Source organism: Oryx dammah, unplaced genomic scaffold, assembly GCF_014754425.2.
Source record: "Oryx dammah isolate SB20612 unplaced genomic scaffold, SCBI_Odam_1.1 HiC_scaffold_3, whole genome shotgun sequence".
Classification (NCBI taxonomy): Eukaryota; Metazoa; Chordata; class Mammalia; order Artiodactyla; family Bovidae; genus Oryx; species Oryx dammah.
This window is the reverse complement of record NW_024070187.1, coordinates 80,113,265-80,136,154: the sequence shown is the minus strand read 5'-3', so window position 1 is coordinate 80,136,154 and position 22,890 is coordinate 80,113,265. Positions and strand designations below refer to the sequence as shown.

General features: G+C 36.7%; 1 protein-coding gene across 1 annotated transcript in view; it reads left to right on the top strand.

Annotated features, from left to right (window-relative positions):
- LOC120861595 (ephrin type-A receptor 5) overlaps positions 1–7,098 on the top strand; it is a 58,089-nt gene extending 50,991 nt beyond the window's left edge. The window contains exon 10 of the mRNA XM_040237319.1: positions 1,421–7,098. Coding sequence (XP_040093253.1) covers positions 1,421–1,526 — 106 coding nt within the window. The 3' untranslated portion in view covers positions 1,527–7,098. The remainder of the gene's footprint in view (positions 1–1,420) is intronic.
- Positions 7,099–22,890: the final 15,792 nt, after the last annotated feature.

Here is a 22,890-nt window from a genome sequence, read left to right as displayed (position 1 = left end):
CTCGTAAGAAATCAACAAAACATAAAAAGAAAAAGACACCTAATGTGTTACTTGCTGGTGCTACTAAGTCGCTTCAACTCTGCTGCCCAGTTGTGTCCAGCTCTTTGTGACCCCATGGACCAACTGTAGCCCACCAGGCTCCTCTGTCCATGGGATTCTCCAGACAAGACTACTGGAGTGGACTTCCCTCTTCCAGAGTATCTTCCTGACCCAGGGATCAAATCCATATCTCTTAGATAAATAATATTTCCAATACTAATACACATAGAGCTTAAGTACCCATTTACTCAATTTCTACCTTCTGATAATTAAGAGATTTTTTGAGTGTTCAAAACTATTCAGTTTTACCTATAATTCCAGTGCAATTGAATCCAATTATAAAGAATTCTAAGACAGTCTGAAACTAGTACCTTTACCAAATGCAAAAAATATTCTCCTTTTAGCATAATGTGTAAAGCAGAGTAATTATCTAAAGAAATCTAACATGGCAAACATTTTAAAATCTTGTCATTGAAAAATCTTGAATCGCTAATGCTCAGTTTTTTAATTATTAACATTGTTATTTGTCAAACATATCTGAATTATTATATTTGTCAAATGCATATTTTGGGAAAATAGAACTCCTGGATATCCTGTGAAATAATATTTTAAAACCATAAGCTCTGGCTTTGAATGCCATAATATGCTATTAGTTTGGGAATCTAAACATTTGTAAGTTTATTTTGAATAATAAGCTTGTTAAAAAGAAATAATATAAAAATGTCTTTTGAAAAGATGTCTTGATAGCGTGTAATCTTCAGAATGCTCTAAACGCCAATAGAACCAAGATATATTTGATAAAGGAAGAAACCTGTGCTACTATGGATTCCAAGTAAAAAATAAAATATTTTAAGCATTATCAGAGCAATGTAGTGATGATGATCCCCTGAAGATACCCGATATATAAAATGATTGTGCTGACTTGAGTCATTTGAATAGTTTGGTCTTCGACTGCTTAGCTATGAAATTTTTAAAAGTATATTTTATTCTTACTTCTTTTAGTAAAATAAAAAGTGCTTGTTCATGTTGTAGGTCTATGTTTTCAAAACCATGCAATGAAATTGTACCCTTTAATTTAAATATTTATTGGAAACGTGCAAATTTGTTTTTTCCCTGCTCTGTGCCATCTGAAAAATCATCCAAAATGGGAGGGCAAATATATATATATATATCACTTCTTGTTGTAAATACTTTTTGACTGCAAATATATTTTAAGGTACAATTTTAGAGCCTGCGTTTGAAAATTGGACCCCATATATTTAAATTGGGACTGTATCTAATTAGCTTCTGCGAAAGGTTTGTCTCTTTGCCAACATGAGGTATTGTGCTGTGCTACAAACTGAGTCAATACATACATCCAATGTGTGCTTTCTTCATGCAGGGATTTGAGACGGCTTGGAGTGACTCTTGTTGGTCACCAGAAGAAGATTATGAACAGCCTTCAAGAAATGAAGGTGCAGCTGGTCAACGGGATGGTGCCATTGTAACTTCAGTTTTGTCACTTCGTCAAGTGAATGACTCTGCACTTTGTAGAAAAGCTCTGAGATTTATTTTAACAAAAAACAAAGGGGAAAAAGGGAAAACTCAATGATTTCTAAACATTAAGAGAGCATTTGTTTCAGCCACAGAATTTGTAATCAGTGTTTTACTAAAATCTCTTTCTCTTCCTCTTGGTGTCTTCATTTTTTATGAAGCAAATATAACCTGCATGGAATAAGAACATGAAGTTTAAACACTATCTTGTATTACAACAACAAAATCCTTCTCCCTACTTAATACAAAATTTTATACATGAAATATATAACTATATATAGCACCTTTTTAGACTGAATGAAGGCAGCCCCTTTCAAAACTTCCAGGAATCTACTTGAAAGGAAAGTTTGATAGCCATCTGTAGGCTAACAATAGCTTCAATTTACTGACGTTTACTTCAAGTCTTAATTGTCTACATAAATGTATTGAAGAGCAATATGGTTAGATAATTTCTAAATAGATCTCTTCTTTTGTAATTTTAAATGCTGTTACACAGCGTTAAGTTATAGAAACTAGTGTATAAACATGTTGCTTGATCAAGGACAAGTACAATACAGGGTGTATATTTATTTTTCTGTGTTATAAAGTTTACTTTTAGTTGCTCTTCTAGATACTACTAGGTAATAAATGTGTATATACTGTATAATTTGCTGTATACCCAGGAATCAATTTAAGTTGGAGCTTTGTGTGTGTGTGGCTTGCACATGTGTGTATTACCATTCAGCTTTCATTGTTAATAATATTTTAATTTTAGCAACATTCAGGAACAAGCATTCCAGGGTATATTAGAAATAGGAGAAATAGGGAAGCAGTAAAACAAAATCTAACACAAGCTTGTGTCTTTTTTCCTCTCATGTGTCCAAAAGCTACTAAATCTCTCTATTCAGTAACAGGAAATGTCTATAGACCAAATCCCCTTTGGTGTTTTAAAAACATTTTGTGATATCTGTGACAATGCAATTCTTCTAGCCATTAATCTTGCACCCCTGTAAGAAATTTCACCTTTCTGAGTCCCAGAAAATATCTTGTCAAGCAAAGTTGACACCAAAGGGCACATTTTCAGCAGGATGTAGAAGGATTTAACTGTGCAGACTTCTGTTAATATTGTTAAATCCAGCACATAGCACCAAGCATTACTCCCAAGTGTTAATCCTTTATAACCATTTCCTTTGTGGCTCGGCTCTAGAAATTTTGATACTAAAGCAGAAATGGAATGATGTCAAATACATCCATATTTTTTTTCCTTTTAGAATTTTCTCTATGGCAAGACTTGACCAGTTTTATTTGTTGATGGCTGCTTTATCCTTTGGTAATTTTATCTTGTATTCAGTTACATTGAATTGATCTTGAGGAGCCAATCTAATGTGCTATTCAATTGGCCTTATTAAGAAATATAAAATGTCCTATGTACATGCTATGTACCAAACTTGGTGAAGAGTGATATTTGTGCTGTAATACAAATTAAACCATTTATTAGAACCTGAACAAAACTGAGCTCCTTGGTGAAATAACCGTTCTTTTGTATTATTATACTTTATAAATCATGAAATGACATGATTATTCAAGAAGCACAGCATTTAAACAAAATACAGCCTACTTCAGATTGTCAAAAGCAATAGTGTATTGGAGTAGCCTGGATTTGTGACATCCATAAGGAACATACTTGCATTATATTGTCAGTATTCCCTCTCTGTTTCCCAAACACCTGATTCAGTCAAACGTTAGCATGTATAGGAATAAATTCTTCCTTTTACCCTACCCACCTTCACTTAAGTAGCTCTTTGCTAAAAAATATACGGAGAAAAAGGGAAAGAGTTTTAAACAATTTCAAATGATTTATTGAGTCCTGTCAAATAGAGCTATAATACTTTATAGGTATATACTGTACCATGGGTCCACACAGACTATGCTTAATTATTTTAGTTTAGTGAAATTTCTAAAGAAACTAGAGATGGATACAACTTTGTCTTGATGAAATCACAAGTAAGCAGGCATCACTTTTATGACAGATGCATTTGTTCATTTCAGGAAAAATAGTAAACTAATTCCTTTTGTACAAAATAATCAGAGATTATGTTGCATTTATTGAATTTTGTAAAACCAACCTAATCTAAGTGATAAAGTAACAATTGAGAGACTTCAAGTAAGAATAGATTTGTTTATTTAAAAGGTAAACTACCATAAAATTAAATTTGATGGACTGGCCACAGTTACTTATACATAACAAATATATTTAAATTGTTACAGCTTTATGTGTTCAAAGATGATTGCAAGGTCAGGATGGAGTGTATCTAAGTGATTGGAATTTGACATTTTAATGAAGGTTTTCTCTTTTTCATAAGATAATATTTTAAATTAACTTTAATTAAATTTGTTTGCTTCTTTTGCCACCTTGATGTATATTTTCAAAAGTAAATTGAGATGAAAGTTAAATAAACACATAGCTTTCATCCCTATCTCACTTTGGTTGAGATTTTCTAAGGAATGTCAATATGATTTTATATGATATACTCCTCCTTAAAAAAGAGGAAATAATTTATTTCTAAAATATTTGTTCACCACTGGATATGTCACCAATTGGGAAGTGCCAATCTCATCTATAAATGTGAGAAGTGGAACAAGGAGAGAAGCAGCTTTTGTGAAATACAGTGAGGCAGTAACCCAGGGCAAGGTTTGACAAATCTTGATTGTGTGATTTCTTATCCTTTTGGTTAATATTGTCACCCAGCAGACAACCAAAAGTAAAACACAGATTCAATGATTTTAGTACATGAGATAGATTTGTCAAATTAAACATAATGTTATTTTAACAATAGCAATACCTTTAGACCATAAGTCTTTCTCAGTATTTTAACTTTGAAAAAGGTGTACAAGCAGAAAATAATTTTCAACTTACTGATATCTGTTGAAGTCACTCAATGACTACTTTTATCAGTCATAATTTGTTTTCTAATCTTGCCATTTGCTTGCATGTAAAAATGACATACTCAGTTTCTCTACTTGACCGTTGAAAATGTATGCATTGTATGTTAAAAGGTAAAAATTTTGATTGTCCCATTTAAAAAAAAATTAATGTGCCTGTGTTTTATTTCTTGTGTTTTAATCACCAAGTCAGTATCCTGAAGTTGTAGAACTACTGTTAAAATTATATTCTAACATTCTATCTAAACTTACATGTGATCAGTATTCTTAGTTTTAGAGTTGCCAAAACAATACAGAACAACCTTAACTCAGTTTGTAAGAGTTCTAACCAGTGCACAATGGTGAAGAAATAGTTTCCTATCTCAAGTTTAAATGGAAAATTAATATCATTGAGCACTTAATTTGTTTGCATGTCTGCTATTTAATCTCCACGTGAAAGTTAAAAGATTTTTTTTTTAAAAACACAACTCCCATGTAAAATGGGCTCTCAGAAGCACAAGTAGAGATACTTACCTATGGAAGACATTTTTTTTACTGTAATCGTGCATTGGATGGCAAATGCCAGTTGAATCAGATGTTAGAAATTTACTAGATTATGATGTTCCATAGTAGAATAAGACTCTCTTCTCATTTTGTTCTTTCTAAAAATAAGAAAAAAAAAAGGCTAAGTATGATAGCAAACTGTCTTTGCTTATGTCCTGCCAGATGTGTAACCTCAAAATAAAAGTAGGTACAATAAGATGATGATGATAATGAATAAACAAAGTGCTAGTTTTATTTGGAATTAATAACTAGAATAAGTCATCATTTTTTCAACTCTGTAGCACAGCTGGTTACATTGAATATTTTCTCTATTATGCTGTTAATTATATAGTAATGTATCAAAGAAGAAATAGATAAGAACTTTCTTTTCATTTCTTGTTGATTTATGAAAAAGTCTTTTTACACATAGATGATTGAATGTTCTTGTTCAGAATGACCACATAATTATTGCTTAGGAAAAGACACCAATTCTTTTTTAAAAAGAGTCTTTTATAATAATCAGAATCAAATGTCATTTGTTTCTTCTAAATGTAAATGAAAAAAGTTGATGGTGGCAAAATACATCATGTTTATTCAGGCTGGGCTGACTTAACAGTAGAAATCTCAGTGGTCAACATATTTGTTCTTCTTTAGACTGCTATTAGCTTTACAATTAATTATTTTTAAAAAGTGTGTAAATTTAATTTATAATAGTCTGAGAAATAAAACTTAGACTCAGTCATTTGTTAATATGTTTATTTTAATGTTTTAGTTTCAGGCAGGTTATAAGCAACTGTATAGAGTTATTTTATTCTGTGTTAGGCACTGGGATTGCTCGAATCCATGCCTCAGCATTAATTCAAGGAAGAACTAGCGTTTGTATTTTTTTTCTCCATTTGAAGTTCTCTGTGCATTTGGTTTGTGTACATGTTTTTTGTAGTGTAAGATACAAAATTTTATATTTTTTCAGAAAATAAAAAACCCTTTGAATACAGTTAATTCCAATTGTCATGCTTAACCCTCCCCCAAAAGACTTTAAACTTGCAGTCTTTGTATAATGATTTCAGTTCCTTCTGATAAACATGTTGGGATTTCTTATGCTAAATATTAAAATGCAATCAGCATCCATTCCCTCAAAGACATATTCATGAATCTTTGCATTCAAATATATTTTGCAACTAGAGTTTGACACTGAGATTATTGTACATGAACATAATTATGTGAAACCTAATTAGAAGTTTGTGACAGTGTTATACAACTGTACTAAAAAAAAAAAGGCAGAAAACTGTGTACTATCTGAAAAAAGACTTTCTGATGCCTTTCTCATCAACAAGCATGTGCTTATGGCATAGGGTGGAGGGGTTGCATTCTTACAGGACTGTCATTAAATGCAAATGCTCTCTTCTTCTCTGTGTATTGTATCATACTGGTCTCCCTCTGCAAAGAGCATAGCAAACAATCTACTGTATTCAAGGGAATGAATCATATTTGTATTTCGTTTGCATTTACATTCATAAAAGGTAACATCACCATGCCTGTGGAAATAATCCCTAACCCTTTTGCCTGTCCAAAAAAAAAAAAAAATCACTATGATAAGGGATAACATTTGATATTTGCTTTACTCTCATGTGAAGACTATGAGTACTTTCTCAGCAAGTAGTCTAGTCTTGTTCTTGCTGTGCTACAGAGGTATAAAGATCTTGTGATAAAAGAAATTTTCCCTCAAATAGACGCTCTTCATCAGGTTGAAGTGATGGGGAGGTGATGGAAAGGCTAATTAGCATATAATAAGAATGCACTATTTTGTATTAAAATTTTTTACACTTACCTTTAAGGTACATGTTATTGTCTCTGCTTTACTGATAAGGAAACAATGACTCAAACCAGTTAAGAAATAACCCAAGGTATGACTTCTCTTCAAAGACAGGATGGAACCCACATTTATTTGAGACCAAACCCATGTACTGATACTTTCTACCACACTATTCTGATTCCACATTGTGCCATGTACATAATGGATTAATTTACACCAACCTGCTAATTTAACTGATGCCAGAACTAAAGGTTAGTGATAAAAAATAATGTTCACACTTTTCAAAGCAAAATGTAAACCTTGGCTGGAAACCAGAATCTGATGGATTACATTTCTAACATACTCAGTTTTTAGAATAAGCTAGACCTTGGGAGTCAAAAAACATCTTGTTTTTCCTTATTTGTGATTCTTCCACTGAGTAGTAACAATCTAATTTAGTGTATTTTTCTAATATATGTTTTTTTCACCTACAAGCTTAGGAATTTGTAATAACTATATTATACTAAATTCCATCTATGATATCTGAACTTCCCTATAAAATGTTGAAGTCTACGGGTGATTTACTGCCAAATTGTTACTACCAAAAGTAAAATAAGTTGATATTTCTGAAAATCCACAATAGCCAAATTTAGAAGAGTTTTATATAAAATGTTAAATGCATTTGCTTGAACTTAGCACCTAAAATTAATAAATTTGGATAAAGTTGGCAGAAATGCTAAAATATAGATGACAGTTTTCATAGCAATAGTTTTTAAGCCATCCCTCCAATTCTTAATAGCTATGACAAATACAAATATGTTGGGATTATTAATTTCAATTTGAGGTTTCTTAGTAATCCTAAATTTCCAGAAAGTAAAACTCTTCATTCAATGCTCACAACACTTCTTTGAGACATTTATTCTGTTTCACTTTTGATCAAAGGCAGAAATGGAGCCTTTGCAAGGTTAAGTGATTTTAATCCAGATCACATAATATATCCCTTCTCTCTTTTAAAGTTAACCTCTTTGCCCCTGAATTTCAGATGATGCTGTCCTGCCCATTTTTGAATCTGTTCCATCCATTGATCCTGCTCTTGAATATCCTTAGCTGCCAGTCTCGCTGACTCCTTTTACTTCATCTTCTACATCATTGTTAGGGAGTACATAACACTGTGGCTGTCTGGAGCCAGCATGTTATAACCTGATCTGTCACTTAATAATTGTGTGAACTCAGGCAAATCATTTCATCTCCCTGCCTTCAGGTATCTCAACTATTAATGAGGAAATAACTTAAAATAACCTAAGAATATTGAAATAGTGAATGTAGTATCTGTTACACAATAATGCTTCAGTAAATATTATGCATCTTTATATATCCTACCCTATCATCCCTTCACTATCAAGACATATAAGAATAACCTTAACTTTCTTATCTCTTCCTCTAATTTCACTGTAATTGTTCCTTTCATTCAATATTTGTTTTAACCTAATATTATCAAAACTTTCAGCATATAAAATTTGATAAAAGTTTAATAAATTCACTTGCCATGTAAACTAGTTTCACTTATTATAAACTCAATGTCTATCTTGTTTTGTATGTAACTTCGCTATCTCTCTCCTATATTAAAAAAAGGAAGCATGGAAGTTGTATCATTTCATAAATAAATATTTCAGTGTGCAGGTCCACAATAGAGAGATTATTTTAAATATATAATCATAATACTATAATCATACCTAAAGTTTCATAACATTTTCAACTATCCAATCAGTATTCCCATTTTTTCATACCTTTTACTTACAGTTTCCTTAACTGTAAGTCAGTATCCAAATGTTCCCTTTATTTCCTGTAAATTGGCAGTTGGACTTAACAGATTGACGAGAATCAAACTCAGATTTGATTTTTTTTAAAGAATGCATCATAGATTTCATGTGCTTGCATTACTACACTTTTTTGCATTTTCATACCATTCATGAGGGTCTTCAGGCAAGAATAATGGAGTAGGTTGCCATTTCCTCCTCCAGCGGACCAAATTTTGTCAGAACTCTTCATTGTCAATAAGAGTCCGAAACACAGTACTTGGGTACAAACTCAAAAATAACAGACTTCAACATCATAGTAATCGAAGTCTATACCCCAACCAATGTTGCTGAAGAAGGTGAAGTTGGCTGATTCTATGAAGACCTACCAGACTTCCTAGAACTAACACTAAAAAAGTGGTCCTCCTCATCATAAGGGACTGGAATGCAAAAGTAGGAAGTCAAGAGAGACATGGAATAACAGGCAAATTTGATCTTGGAATACAATATAAAGCAGGTCAAAGGCTAGCAGAGTTTTGTCAAGAAAACATGCTTCTTATTGCAAACACCCTTTTCCAACACAAGAGATGACTCTCTATACATGGGCATCACCAGACGGTCAATATCAAAATCAGATTATTGTGTTCTTTGCACCCAAAGTTGGGGAAGTACTACATGTCAGCAAAAACATGACCTGGAGCTGATTATGGCTCAGATAATCAACTCCTTATTCCAAATCAGGCTTAAACTGAAGAAGGTAGGGAAACCAGTAGGCCATTGAGGTATGACCTAAATCAAATCCCTTGTGATTATACAGTGGAAGCGAGGAATAGCTTCAAGGGAATAGATCTGGTAGACAGAGTGCCTGAAGAACTATGGATGGAGGCTTGCAACATTGTACAGAAGGCAGTGACCAAAACCATCCCCAAGAAAAAGAAATGCAAGAAGGGAAAGTACTTGCCTGAGGAGACTTTACAAATAGCTGAGGAGAGAAGAGAAGTGAAAAACAAGAAGGAAAGGGAAAAGAACACCCAACTAACTGCAGAATTCCAGAGAATAGCAAGGAGAGACAAAAAAGCCTTCTTCAATGAACAATGCAAAGAGATAGAGGAAAACAGTAGTGCTGGCCATGGAATGAAACACCAACACTGCAGAGTGGTTTGAATCTTTCTGCCGCTTCTTGCAGCTGCTTTATTTTATATCTTTTGCACTACAATCTGCGGGGCAAGTTGCCAAACACCATAATTCAGTGACTATGCAGTGTGCAGGCGCAGGGCGAGATAACCTTTACCTTAACTTATTTACTGCAGCTAAGACTTTGTTTTGGGAACTTCCTTATCAACTTAGAATCCGTTTTGTCCCCGGGTCTGTTCCTTTTGAGGAATCAGAGAAACACCCTTGTGTGCAAGAAATGTTCTTTTCCCACGGGAACAAACAGAGGATTCAGGACAGAACATCTTGTTTGCAAGAATGTTCAGCCCTGGTTGAGAGTCTTGTTTGCAAGCACTTCCCAACCTTCCTTATACCTTGTTCCCTACACTGGGCAGAATATCTCATTTGCAAGAATGTTCAGCCCTGGTTGAGAGTCTTGTTTGCAAGCACTTCCCAACCTTCCTTATACCTTGTTCCCTACACAGTAGAATGGAAAAAACTAGATGTCTCTTCAAGAAAATTGGAGATATCAAGAGAGCATTTCATGCAGGGGTGGGCAGACTAAAGAACAGAAATGGTAAGGATCTAACAGAAGCAGAAGATATTAAGAAGAGATGGCAAGAATATGCAGAAGAACTGTACAAAAAAAGGACTTAATAATGCAGAACCATGATGGTGTGGTCACTAACTTAGAGCCAGACATCCTGGAGTGTGAAGTTAATTGGCCTTAGGAACTTTTACTATGAACAAAGGTAGTGGAGGTGATGGAGTTCCAGCTGAGCTATTTCAAATCCTAAAAGATGATGCAATTAAAGTGCTGCACTCAGTATGTCAGCAAATTTGGAAAATGCAACAGTGGCCACAGGACTGGAAAAGGTCAGTTTTAATTCCAATCCCAATGAAGAGCAATGCCAAAGAATATGCAAACTACTGTACAATTGAGCTCATTTCACAAGCTAGCAAGGTTATGCTCAAAACACTCAACCTAAGCTTCAGCAGTACATGAACAACTTCCAGATATGTGAGCTAGGTTTAGAAGAGGCAGAAGAACCAGAGGTCAAATTTTCAAAATTTGTTGAATCATGGAGAAATCAAAGGAGTTCCAGTAAAACAACTACTTCTGCTTCATTGATAACATTAAAGCATTTGACTGTGTGGATCACAACAAACTGTGGAACATTTTTAGAGATGGGAGTACCAGACCACCTTACCTATCTCCTGAGAAACCTGTATGAAGGTCAAGAAGCAACAGTTCAAACAGAACATGTAATAATGGACTGGTTCAAAATTGGGAAAGGCTATATATTTTCAACCTGCTTATTTAATTTACATGCAGAGTATATCATGGGGAAAGCAGGCCTGGATGAATCACAAGCTGGAATCAAGATTTCAGGGAGAAATATAAAAAACCTCAGATATGCAGATGATACCACTCTAATGGCAGAAAGTGAAAAGGAACTAAAGAGCCTCTTCATGAGAGTGAAGGAGGAGAATGAAAAAGCTGGCTTGAAACAACATTCAAAAAACTAAGATCATAGCATTCAGTCCCATTGTATGTGCATGCTAAGTAACGTCAGTTGTTTCTTACTCTGTGACTGATGGACTGTAGCCCACCAGGCTCCTCTATTCATGGGATTCTCCCGGCCAGAATACTGGACTAGGTTGCTATTTTCTACTCCATTCAGCCCGATCACTTCTTGGCAAACAGAAGAGGGAAAAAATGGAAAGAGTGACAGACTTTTTTTTTCCCATTGGGCTTAAAAATCACTGTCCCTGTGAATGATGACTGCAGTCATGAAATTAAAAAACACTTGTTCCTTGGGAGGAAAACTATGACAAACCTAGACAGCATATTAAAAAACAAAAACATCACTTTGCCAACAAAGGTCCATATAGTCAAAGTTATAGTTTCTCCAGTAGTCATGTACAGATGTGAGAGTTGAACCAAAAAAAGTTTCAGCACTGAAAAATTGATGCTTTTGAATTGTGGTGCTAGAGAAGACTCTTAAGAGTCCCTTGGATTGCAAGGAGATCAAAGCAATCAATCCTAAAGGAAATCAACCGTGAATATTTACTGGAAGGACTGTCGCTAAAGCTACAATATTTTGGCCACTTGATGTGAAGAGTCAACTCCTTAGAAAATACTCTGATGCTGGGAAAGATGGAGGGCAGGAGGAGAAGGGGGTGACAAGGGATGCCATTGTTGGATGGCATTATCAACTGAATGGACATGAGTTTGAGCAAACTCCAACAGATAGTGAAGGACAGGGAAGCCCAATGTGCTGTAGTCCATGGGGTTACAAAGAGTCAGATTATTTTCATCATTCTTTCTTCATGTAATTGCTCACTACCTTTATACAGATTAATTTTCCTTCATTAATATTTGATTCTTCTGAGCTAGAGTTAACATAGATAAAGCAGAATAGTGTATTAGTGTTTTTTTTCCTGTCATTACTTAAAAGTGATCAAGTGCTCAAACATCCCCCCTATGGCCCTTGGGCCTGATGTGATATTTTATTGACATTCTTTCCTCAACCCTTCTATTCTTATCTTGAGTAATGTCACAAAAATATTAAGACCTTTTTGATTTCATGTCCAACTTAAGTACCCTCTCTTTTTTGGCATCTAAGATCTCAGTATTTCTTGTTTGTTTACATTTCTAGCCAATTATTTTCAATCCTTTCCACTACATTTTATTATTCTACCTTCCTTTTATTAATAATTACTGAAATTATGAGTACTCTTCCCATCTCATGCAGTGTGCTTTCCCTTCAAAGTTATATCAACCCACAAGTCTTCAGTTTTAATATATATGAGAATAGCTTTCCATTCTAAATCTCCAGTACCAGTATTTCTCCAAAAATATAGCTCCATGTAGATAAATTTTTACTAAATCCTGTTGACTGCAATGTGTGCCTTTAAAATCAGCATATCCCAAACTGACTTCCTTACCTTCAACACACCTTATATCTTATTCCATACTCACACTAGAAGATAACCTCCTAATATACAGTTAACAAAGTAGATATCTAAAATTTGTTTTAAATTTTCTTTACCCTCACTTCCGTCTAAAACTTGTAAAATTTTATTAGTTTCACATTAAATATGTTTCTCATATATATTACCAGCAAATATAGAAAAATAAGAAAAAAGTCAAAGATAACAATGAGTAGGAAATATAGCCTAGAAAATTAAATACACTCCTGAATATGTGAGCATGGAATCCTTTTAGCTGGTAGTAATTATTACTACTACTACATGGTAATTGCAAGACTGTATTGTCATCTGTGAGAACATGTCTCAAGTTAACCATAAGAATGCTATATTTTCTCAACCATTGTTACTATAGGCAAGCAATGACAAGACCATATCCACTCTGGGTTTACACTGCCTCAGTGCATTGTATCTGAATAATGATCCATCTATATGCATGCTTACTTTTTCTGGGAACCAATGCAATAGTACAATTACAATGCAGCTTCATGCAGTCAGATGGTCCCTAAGACAGATAAGAATGAATTACTCAAATCCATTCTCTTTGAAATACATATCATATGTTATTATTTTCTGATACTTAAGATATGGCCCTAAAATAAGAAGTTGCTGAATAAGATGTTAAAACAAAAGTTATTACCCTGGCAAATGTGTCATCCAGTATTTAAAGTTAGAGTTCTTCAAATATTCTTAGCCAAGGAAGGCAATGATATTCTGAGAAAAAGAAACATGTAACAAGTAGCTATTGATGGAGTGAGCATCTTATTAGAAATAAGCCCATCAGCACAATGCATCAACCCTGAGGAACTGAGGGGAAAAGGCCAAGGCCAGAAAATAAGACTGAAAATCCAGAAAACACTCTACGTGTGCATGCCCTGCCCTCCCCACTACACACACACATTTTGCTAACCTCTAAGAATACTATCTTGTAGATGGAAAAGAGAACTATAAAGATAGAAGTGCATATGTACAGGACTTAGAAAAGTAAAGAATACATGAAATGAAGAAAAAACATATGGTAATTTTGCATAGATATTTCTGAAAAAAAAAAGACCTAGAACCAAAGTTCTTAAAAGAGATATTACTGACCTTTTTAATATTGTTTAATACTTATGAATGATAGCCTCAGGGAAGTTGGAAAAATTGCATAACTTGGAACTTGGAAAGGAGAACTCACAATCATCACTAAATTCTTAAGGAGCTACTACCATAAAATATTTAAAATCATGACTCAGCCATGGAATATCCTCTAGTCAGTGACATCTTGTATTGGTAAGCAAGCAATTCATGAAGGGCTTTCCTACTATTTTCATTATTTTTCCAAAGCAGATATTACTTTAGGAGATTAACTTCTTGTATCTCATGGTCAGTAGATAAAATATATTGATGGTGATAGCTTCATAATGTAGTGGAATCTAAAGATAACATCAATTGATTTCTATTTTGTTATGAACTAAATGGAAAACTAAGCAATAGAAAAATTGTACTATGTATCTAAAACAATGGTATTATCATAGAGAACAGCTTTAAAAAAATAGTAAGGAGTCATCCAACTAATAAATTATATGCATGTGAAATGTAATAAGCTTGCTTTCACAACAGGATTTTTAGCACAAGTTTATCATCTTAAACCTAAACTCAAGCTTGTCCCTAGCTGCTGGCATCATATGCCTGGATTACTATCATGGCTATCATTCACATGATCATTTACCTTAAGTGTCATTCCTATTTTTAGACTAGCATTAATATTTTGGCTGATCAGGTAAGTTTTAATTATCTATAGAAATCCCATTTCCCAAACTCATTTATTCATCTTCTCATTTATTTAAGCACATTTTATGTTAGGCACTCATGATCCAGAACATGGGCTCTGGGGTTATATAGACATAGTGTAAAATCTGGCTTCCTCACTTGCTAGCTGTATGACCTTGGGAAAGTTGGTGTGTACATCTTTGCCTCAGCCTCTTCATCTGTAGTAAATACTTGCTGTTGTTGTTGTGTAGACACTAAGTCGTGTCCATCTCTGACACCATATGGACTGTAGCTTGCCAGGCCCCTCTGTACATGGGATTTCCCAGGCAAGAATACTAGAGTGGGTTGCCATTTCCTTTTCCAGGGGATCTTCCCAATCCAGGGATTGAACTTGTGTCTCCTGCATTGACAGGCAGATTCTGTATCACTGAGCCATATAGACAATAATAAATTTAATTTGAGTATTTCACTCATCTCACACTGTGTTCTTGTCACATAGATCTGCAAGTTACTGTCTACCCCAGGATATTTATATTAATACATGCTAATTCCTACACCAGAAACACTCCTTCCCCAAAACTTTGCATGGCTTATTATTCATATTCTTAAGGGCTCTGACTAAATGTCTGCTGAGTTACTCAGCTTGTCTAAAAGTATCTCACCATGCCCCATCTTTTTCAAAAAACCTTGTAAATATGTATTTATTTTGGTTGCTTATTTCATTGTTTCTTTATTATTTTTCTTTCCCCCTGGAACATAAGCTCAATAAAAGTAGAAATCTGGTCTCTTTTGGAGACTGCTGTATCCCTACCATCCAGCACGGTTCTTAGAACATCATTGACACAGCCTGAGTCATCAACCCTTCCTCTAGAAGGCTGCCCCAAAGCCTGGTCAAGATGTGTTTATTTCTTACCAACTTTTGAAGCAAACTAAGCCCTCATATTGCTACACATGATGTAGTCCAATGAATGTTAGGCTTTTTACAGTAATAATAATCTTTCCTCAACAAAGAAGTGCAAGTTAAATGGTAGAGTAATGGAAAGGATGTTTTTCCAATGGTGTTTTCAAGAAAATGGAATAATTGTGGAATCTTTTCAGAGACTAAAGCAGGAACATAGGGAAAGGAGGTAAGTGGTAATTGTATTCAACTGTTGCTGTTGAGGTTATTGTTATTTTTGCTTTTATTTCATGGATAAGATTCATGACATCAAGAAGCTACAACCTATCGAGTGAGACATAGCAGTAAAGAAATTAAGTACATTAAAGCATAATGTGCATGTGAGGTTTTAGGAACAAATAAAAAATAATCAATTTCTGATGATGAAGAAAAGGCTTCTTTATGGAGTTTATATCCTAGAGATGTATTGTCTGGTAGGGTGGCCCCACCCAAGTATGGCTATTTAACTTTAAATTTGAATTAATTAAAATTAAAAATTTAATTCTTCAATCTCACTAGCCATATTTCAAGCAGCTAGTAGTCATCCTAAGAGATATTGCAGATATGGAATAAGCCTATCATTGCAGAAAGTTCTATTCAACAACACTAATCTGGATAACAGACAGTCTCATGTGTTATTCTGGGAATCGAGTGCCTTAGAGAGGGCAAGAGTAGACAGTCAAGAAAACCAGTTAGGATAGAGATGTAGTAAGTGAAGTAGATGAGAAATGCTTAAACCAAGGGCATAGTGGTAGTTGTGGGTGCTAATAGAAAGCACCTGTCTGTACCAGCTCTTAGTTGCAGCATGTGGGATATAGTTCCCTGACCAGGATTGAACCCCAGACTCCCTGTATTGGGAGCAAAGAGTCCTTATCAATGAACCACCAGAGAAGTTCCAGGAAAGACTTAATTTTAAAAACATTAAAGAGATAGAATTGATAGGACACATGGATGGATTGACGTCATTTGTTTAGGAAAAGAGAAGAATGAGTCCAAAATTTTTGGCTTGCGTAGCTAAGTGCTACTTCCCATGATGAAAATGAATATATCATGTTTCATCCTATGGATCAGGGTGAGCTTCAACAAATCTAGTCTTGTTCTATTCTTGGTTATTTCTCTGACCAAAAACAGAGACCAACTTTCACTTCTTGTCTGCAGGCCCCTGGATCTCAGCTCTGAGCTCAGTGACTGTTCAAATATGAAAACACTCATGTCCACACAACTATGTATCACCTTGCCATGCAGGGCAGTGACAGTCTATATCTGGAAAAGAACCATTTCTCTGAAAAATAGCGACAAAATTTTTATTGACAAAGTGCTGACTCAGAGAGGCATGGACGTCAATCTACATTATCAAAAGAACACTAGGCTTAGAAGTGCCAAAACCCATGATTACCTCAAAGATTTCATCTCACAGTTGGTTTGTTTTCTATGTACCTCTGAAAGCTGTGGTACATATACACAATGGAGTATTACTCAGCCATTAAAAAGAATACATTTGAATCAGTTCTAATGAAGTGGATGAAACTGGAGCTGATTATACAGAGTGAAGTAAGCCAGAAAGAAAAACACCAATACAGTATACTAACACATATATATGGAATTTAGAAAGATGGTAATGATAACCCTGTATGTGAGACAGCAAAAGAGACACAGATGTATAGAACAGACTTTTGGACTCTGTGGGAGAGGGAGAAGGTGGAATGATTTGGGAGAATGGCATTGAAACATGTATAATATCATATAAGAAACAAATGGCCAGTCTAGGTTCAATGCAGGATACAGGATGCTTGGGGCTGGTGCACTGGGATGACCCAGAGAGATGGTATGGGGAGGGAGGTGGGAGAGGGGTTCAGGATTGGGAACACGTGTACACCCGTGGCAGATTCATGTTGATGTATGGCAAAACCAATACAGTATTGTAAAGTAAAATTAAAAAAAAAGAAACTCAAAAAAAATTGAAATGAAAAAAAAAAAAGAAATAAACTGAAATACCCTTACAATTTTCTTAAAAAAAAAAAAAATTTCAATAAAGCGTAGGTGGTTGGAGGGATTATGTTCTCCTTTATTTGGAACCACAGTTTTGAAATCATACTTTCATTTCCCCAGCTTCTAGAATTCCCATTAATATCTTGGGAATTCCATTCAAGATTTTGCAACTCCTATAATCAAATTGCTAGGAGAGAGATGCTTGTGTGCTCAGTCGCTCAGTCTTGTCCAACTCTTGTGACCCCATGGACTGTAGCCTTTCCAGGCTACTCCATCCATGGAATTTTCCAGGCAAGAATACTGGAGTGGATTGCCATTTTCTCCTCCAGGGGATCTTCCCAACCCAGGGATCGAACCCATGTTTCTTACCTCTCCTGCAATAGTAGGCAGTTTCCTTACCACTGAGCCATGTGGGAAGCCCGTCAAATTACTAGGAGTTACTGCTAAAGCACTGAAGAATGACTGAAGGGTACAGTAGGTGTTCTAGCTGTTCATCTCTGACCCTATCTTAATATACATTCCCTGAAAGAAGTTCCTGAGGTAACATTTTACTAGATTCATTTGTGAGATGGCACTGCAAAGCAAGAGTGAGGAAAGGGAAAGGAGGAAAAGACAAAATAATAATGCTGTAGAAACCAAAGACTCCATTTCCACCAGGACCTCTGGGAAGCTTTGACAATGCCTCTTAAAAATGAGCCTCTAGCGGAAAGGCTGCCGATTTGCTCACGATGATTAAAGTCACCTTTAGGTGCTTCAACATCCAGGAGCTTTCATGCTACACTTGAGCATAGGCTTTGTGAGTTCCTCTGGCTTCAGCAATGGCCCTGAAGCAGAAAAGGAGAGCTATTCAACACACACCAGGTAGGTGTTTTTCCACATATCAAGACTATTTACTTCAGCTATAGATAAAAATCAGAGTCAGACTAAGGAACATGACAGGACACCATGAGCGTTTACTTCATGCAGTCCAGGCTCTTTCACTGCTCAGATCTACTCAAGCTTCATAGTAATCCTACACCTCAAGACAGAGCCAGCTTTCCTGGCTCGTGACCAGTGCAGTCCTGTAAAGCCCATGCTCACTAAGGCTTGGTACTTGAAGTTTAATGCTTTGCAGTTGTCATCTTAAAATTCTTGAAAATGTTAGCTTTGTCCTTGTGTTTTATAAATGAAAGCTGACAGAACAATGAAGCATGGGGGTGAGGGTGTTGGGATGGGCTGATGGCAAGGAGAGTATTTGGATCCTCGGCTCCTGCACTGTCCTACCTCTGAACACCTCCCTGGGAAGGGTCCTAGGCTGCTACTCCTCTTCCACTAGCCCCACAAGTGCCCAGTTTCCATGACCCACTCTGGCCTTAGACCACTGCTACCAGCCCTCCTTTTCCCATAGCAACTAGGTCACACACCAATGTGGGGGAAGGCCTATATTCTACATCCCTGTTTGACCCTGGGAGCAGCCTGGGCACAGGTGCAGGCAGGATTGGTACTGGGCTGCAGTCCCCACCATGTCTCAGACTTGATCATGACAGTTGCAGTCCTGGTCCTGGCCAGCAGCAGCGTGGCAGGTGACTAGACGGAGATAAGCCTCTAGCCCATGTATAACCTTGATACTCTGTGTTTTCCAACATGGAGGGTGCAGTCTCTTGAAGTTCACTCATTCATCATGGATTGGGGTTGTGAGTCTTTGGAAAAGAGAAATTGACTCCCCCACCCACATTCTCTACCTGTCCTCCATAGTGTGTTGGTCCTGTAGCTGGAGGAAGGACAAGTCTGACAACCTAAAGACCTTTTGTGTTGAGTTGAGGGGACATCCTGGGCACCTGTGAAGATCTACAGTCTCCCTGGGGGGAGGGGGGACCTCCTTACTGGAAGGAACATGACATTTAGTAGCTAATTTTAAAACCCCTGACTGGTCAAGAAAGAGACTAGAAAGAGGAAGGAAAAAATTTTTTTAAGAATATTTTAGTATCTTTGTGGGAACACAGTTTATTTACAATGGGTTTGTTTTTTAGTTGTTCAGTAGTGTCCAACTCTTTGTGACCCCAATCATAAGTTCCTCTGTCTATGGGATTTCCCAGGCAACAATACTGGAGTGGGGTGTCATTTCCTTCTCCAAGGAATCTTCCTGACCCAAGGATCCAGTCCAAGTCTTTTGGGTCTTCTGAATTAGGAGATTAATTTTTTACCACAAGCACGACCTGGGAAGTCCCATATATGTACATGACCTACATGAGGAGGGAAGCTAAAAAAAGAGTGGGTATCATGGCAAATAGATGTGTAAACAGTGGCTGACTTTATTTTTCTGGGCTCCAAAATCACTGCAGATGGTGATTGCAGCCATGAAATTAAAAGACACTTCTTCGAAGGAAAGTTATGACCAACCTAGATAGCATATTCAAAAGCAGAGACGTTACTTTGCCAACAAAGGTCCATCTAATCAAGGATATGGTTTTTCCAGTGATCATGTATGGACGTGAGAGTTAGACTGTGAAGAAAGCCGAACACTGAAGAATTGATGCTTTTGAACTGTGGTGTTGGAGAAGACTCTTGAGAGTCCCTTGGACTGCAGGGAATTCCAACAAGTCCATCCTAAAGGAGATCAGTCCTGGGTGTTCATTGGTAGGACTGATGTTGAAGCTGAAACATCAATACTTTGCCCACCTGATGCGAAGAGCTGACTCATTTGAAAACACCCTGATGCTGGGAAAGATTGAGGGCAGGAGGAGAAGGGAACGACAGAGGATGAGGTGGTTGGATGGCATCACCGACTCAATGGACTTGGGTTTGGGTGGACTCCAGGGGTTGGTGATGGACAGGTATGCCTGGTGTGCTGCGGTTCACAGGGTCACAAAGAGTCAGACATGACTGAACGACTGAATTGAACTGATATATCTATCCACTCAATATAGAGTTTTGAGTTCTCTGCACCATACATGAAAAATTATTTTAATATATTTTAGTGTCTTTAACAACATGTTCTTTCTGGTTTTTGAAGAAGGGGTTTTGCATTTTCATTTGGCCCCACAAATGTAACCAGCTCTGTTGCAGGGAAGCAGCAAATAATAATTTCTTAAATATATATATATATATATATAAAATGCATAAGAAAAAAGTTGTGGCAACTACACCTGAAGCCATAAAGGATAATCATTTTCATCCTCCTCAACCACCAACTCTAGTTTTCCTCCACTCTTCACCAGCAGGACAACAGTCAAGTCTGGCTCACCTGATGAGAGTATACACTGCCAGCCTGAGTGGGTCTGGATTCTTGATTGCCTTGGTCTATTCACATTCTAGCTTGCTCAAAAGACAGAAGCCTGAGAAAAATCCCTAGTGACTTCTTAAGTCTGACACAATTTCTCTTTGTCCCCATTATGTAAGAGCAATCATAGCTCCTCATGATAATGAGGGTCAGTTATACCCATCAATGTGATAATTCATTTGTCTATTGGTTCAGTAACCAAAGCTCAGGTTCAGTAGAGGAACATTTTCCTTTCAGACCCAAACCAATACGTTCAACACAGCGGAGCCTAAGAAACAAACAGAAAATGTACATTCTGTATGTTGGTCACTGTATTAATAGTTTGCTAGGGCTGCCAGCCAGAATACTGGAGTAGGTAGCCTTTCCCTTCTCCAGGGGATCTTCTCAACCCAGGGATTGAACCCAGGTCTCCCACATTGCAGGCGGATTCTTTACCAACTGAATTATCAGGAATAATCAGGGTAAGTGAACCCATATTTGGTGTAACTTTGAAAGGGGAAAAGCTGTCTGAAAGAATTAACTTTTTATCAAGTAGTTGGTCTGATATCAAGCATTAACTGCTATAAAAGCAACAGCGCACTTGGCCTTGTAGAGAGGATGATGCTCTTGGGCCCTGTCACCATGACTACTCCACTCATGAGCCCATTGAGTGAGCACTGGAAAAGCCACCGATTAGGCTAGCTGACCTCTACCAGGTATGTCATCATGTGAACCTGGGTTTTGAATCTATCTTCTGCATCAGATGCTCTGTAGGTATTAGTACAAAACACAAAGATTCTCTGACCATGTGCTCATCCTCATATACTCCCAAATCTACATTAGACTTCTTTAGATGTACTTGCCTCTAACTTTCCAAATTGCCCTTCCAGGTCTCTGTTCCACTACCTCGTGTCTATGTATATTGTTACCAAGCCACTTTTCCATCTTTCAAAATATACAGGCAAGTTTTCTCCTCACAGTATTAGTGTAATATAGCTATAGTTAATGCAGTAGCAAATTTTAGCTAATGCTGACACAACAAGTTTAGCAATTGTGAAAAGACAGACTCCCAATTCTCCTCAGTTACCAACTAGTCATGGGGATCCAACTCCTTGAGTCATAACTGTGAGCTGAAAGAGGGACATTAGTGTACCCCACATGGGCTATTGGGGGGGGGGACTATGCCATCACTTCATGAAACTGGCTTAGGTCCTCTGGGTATGCTGGTACTTGTTCCAAGATATTCCTTTTCTATTGTACTTTTGGTTGTTACTATATCCACTGAAAGTGAAAGTTGCTCAGTCATGTCTGACTCTTTGCTACCCCATGGACTACTCCATGGAATTCTACAGGCCATAATACTGGGGTGTGTAGCCTTTTCCTTCTCCAGGAGATCTTCCCAACCCAGGGGTCAAACCCAGAGATCAAACCCAGGTCTCCCGCATTGCAGGCGGATTCTTTACCATCTGAGCCACAATGGAATACCCACTGGACCTAATGAATGTATAGAACTAATAACACCAGGATGCTCTATTAAGTCATGAAGTCACTTATTATCAGTCTCTACTCCTGCCCAGTGGTATATCACACCAATCAAAGGCACAAATGCACCAATCAAATTAGAATGACTGCACAACCCAGTGTTTTCACTTTGCCTGTATTTTACCCCAATTCAGCTCAGAAGAGAATCTTCTTAATTGTGGTGTTGCTGCAGGCCATTTCCCACTAGCAATGGGATCTGTGTTACATTCTGATGATGAGAAACTGCAGTGGTTACATGTGTCTGATCATTGAAGAACTCACCAAACTTCCATATTCATGAAAGGCTTTAATGAAGCTGAAAGATTTTGTATAGAGCAGTAGAAATAAAATTCAAGTAAGCATATGGAGCCCAAGAAACTTCTAGGCACAGCTCTCCAAAATCCTTTTCAGTCACACAGATACTCTTCAGCTCAGGATCAGGGCTGGGGACTGAACTGAGATGCACAGCTGAAGGTGAGCAGTGGGTAGCTCAGAAAAACTTCATTTTCCACTCCCCATAGCTGGCATTACTGCCCAAACCATCCATTCCCCTCCCCATTCCCTCATTTCCATCCATGGAAAAACTCTTCCACAAAACCAGTGCCTGGTGCCAAAAAGACTGGGGACCACCACTCTGGACTGTAGACTACCAAGACATATATGAGGGAGAGCTACCACAGAGAGCTCTATTCAGAAGAGCTAG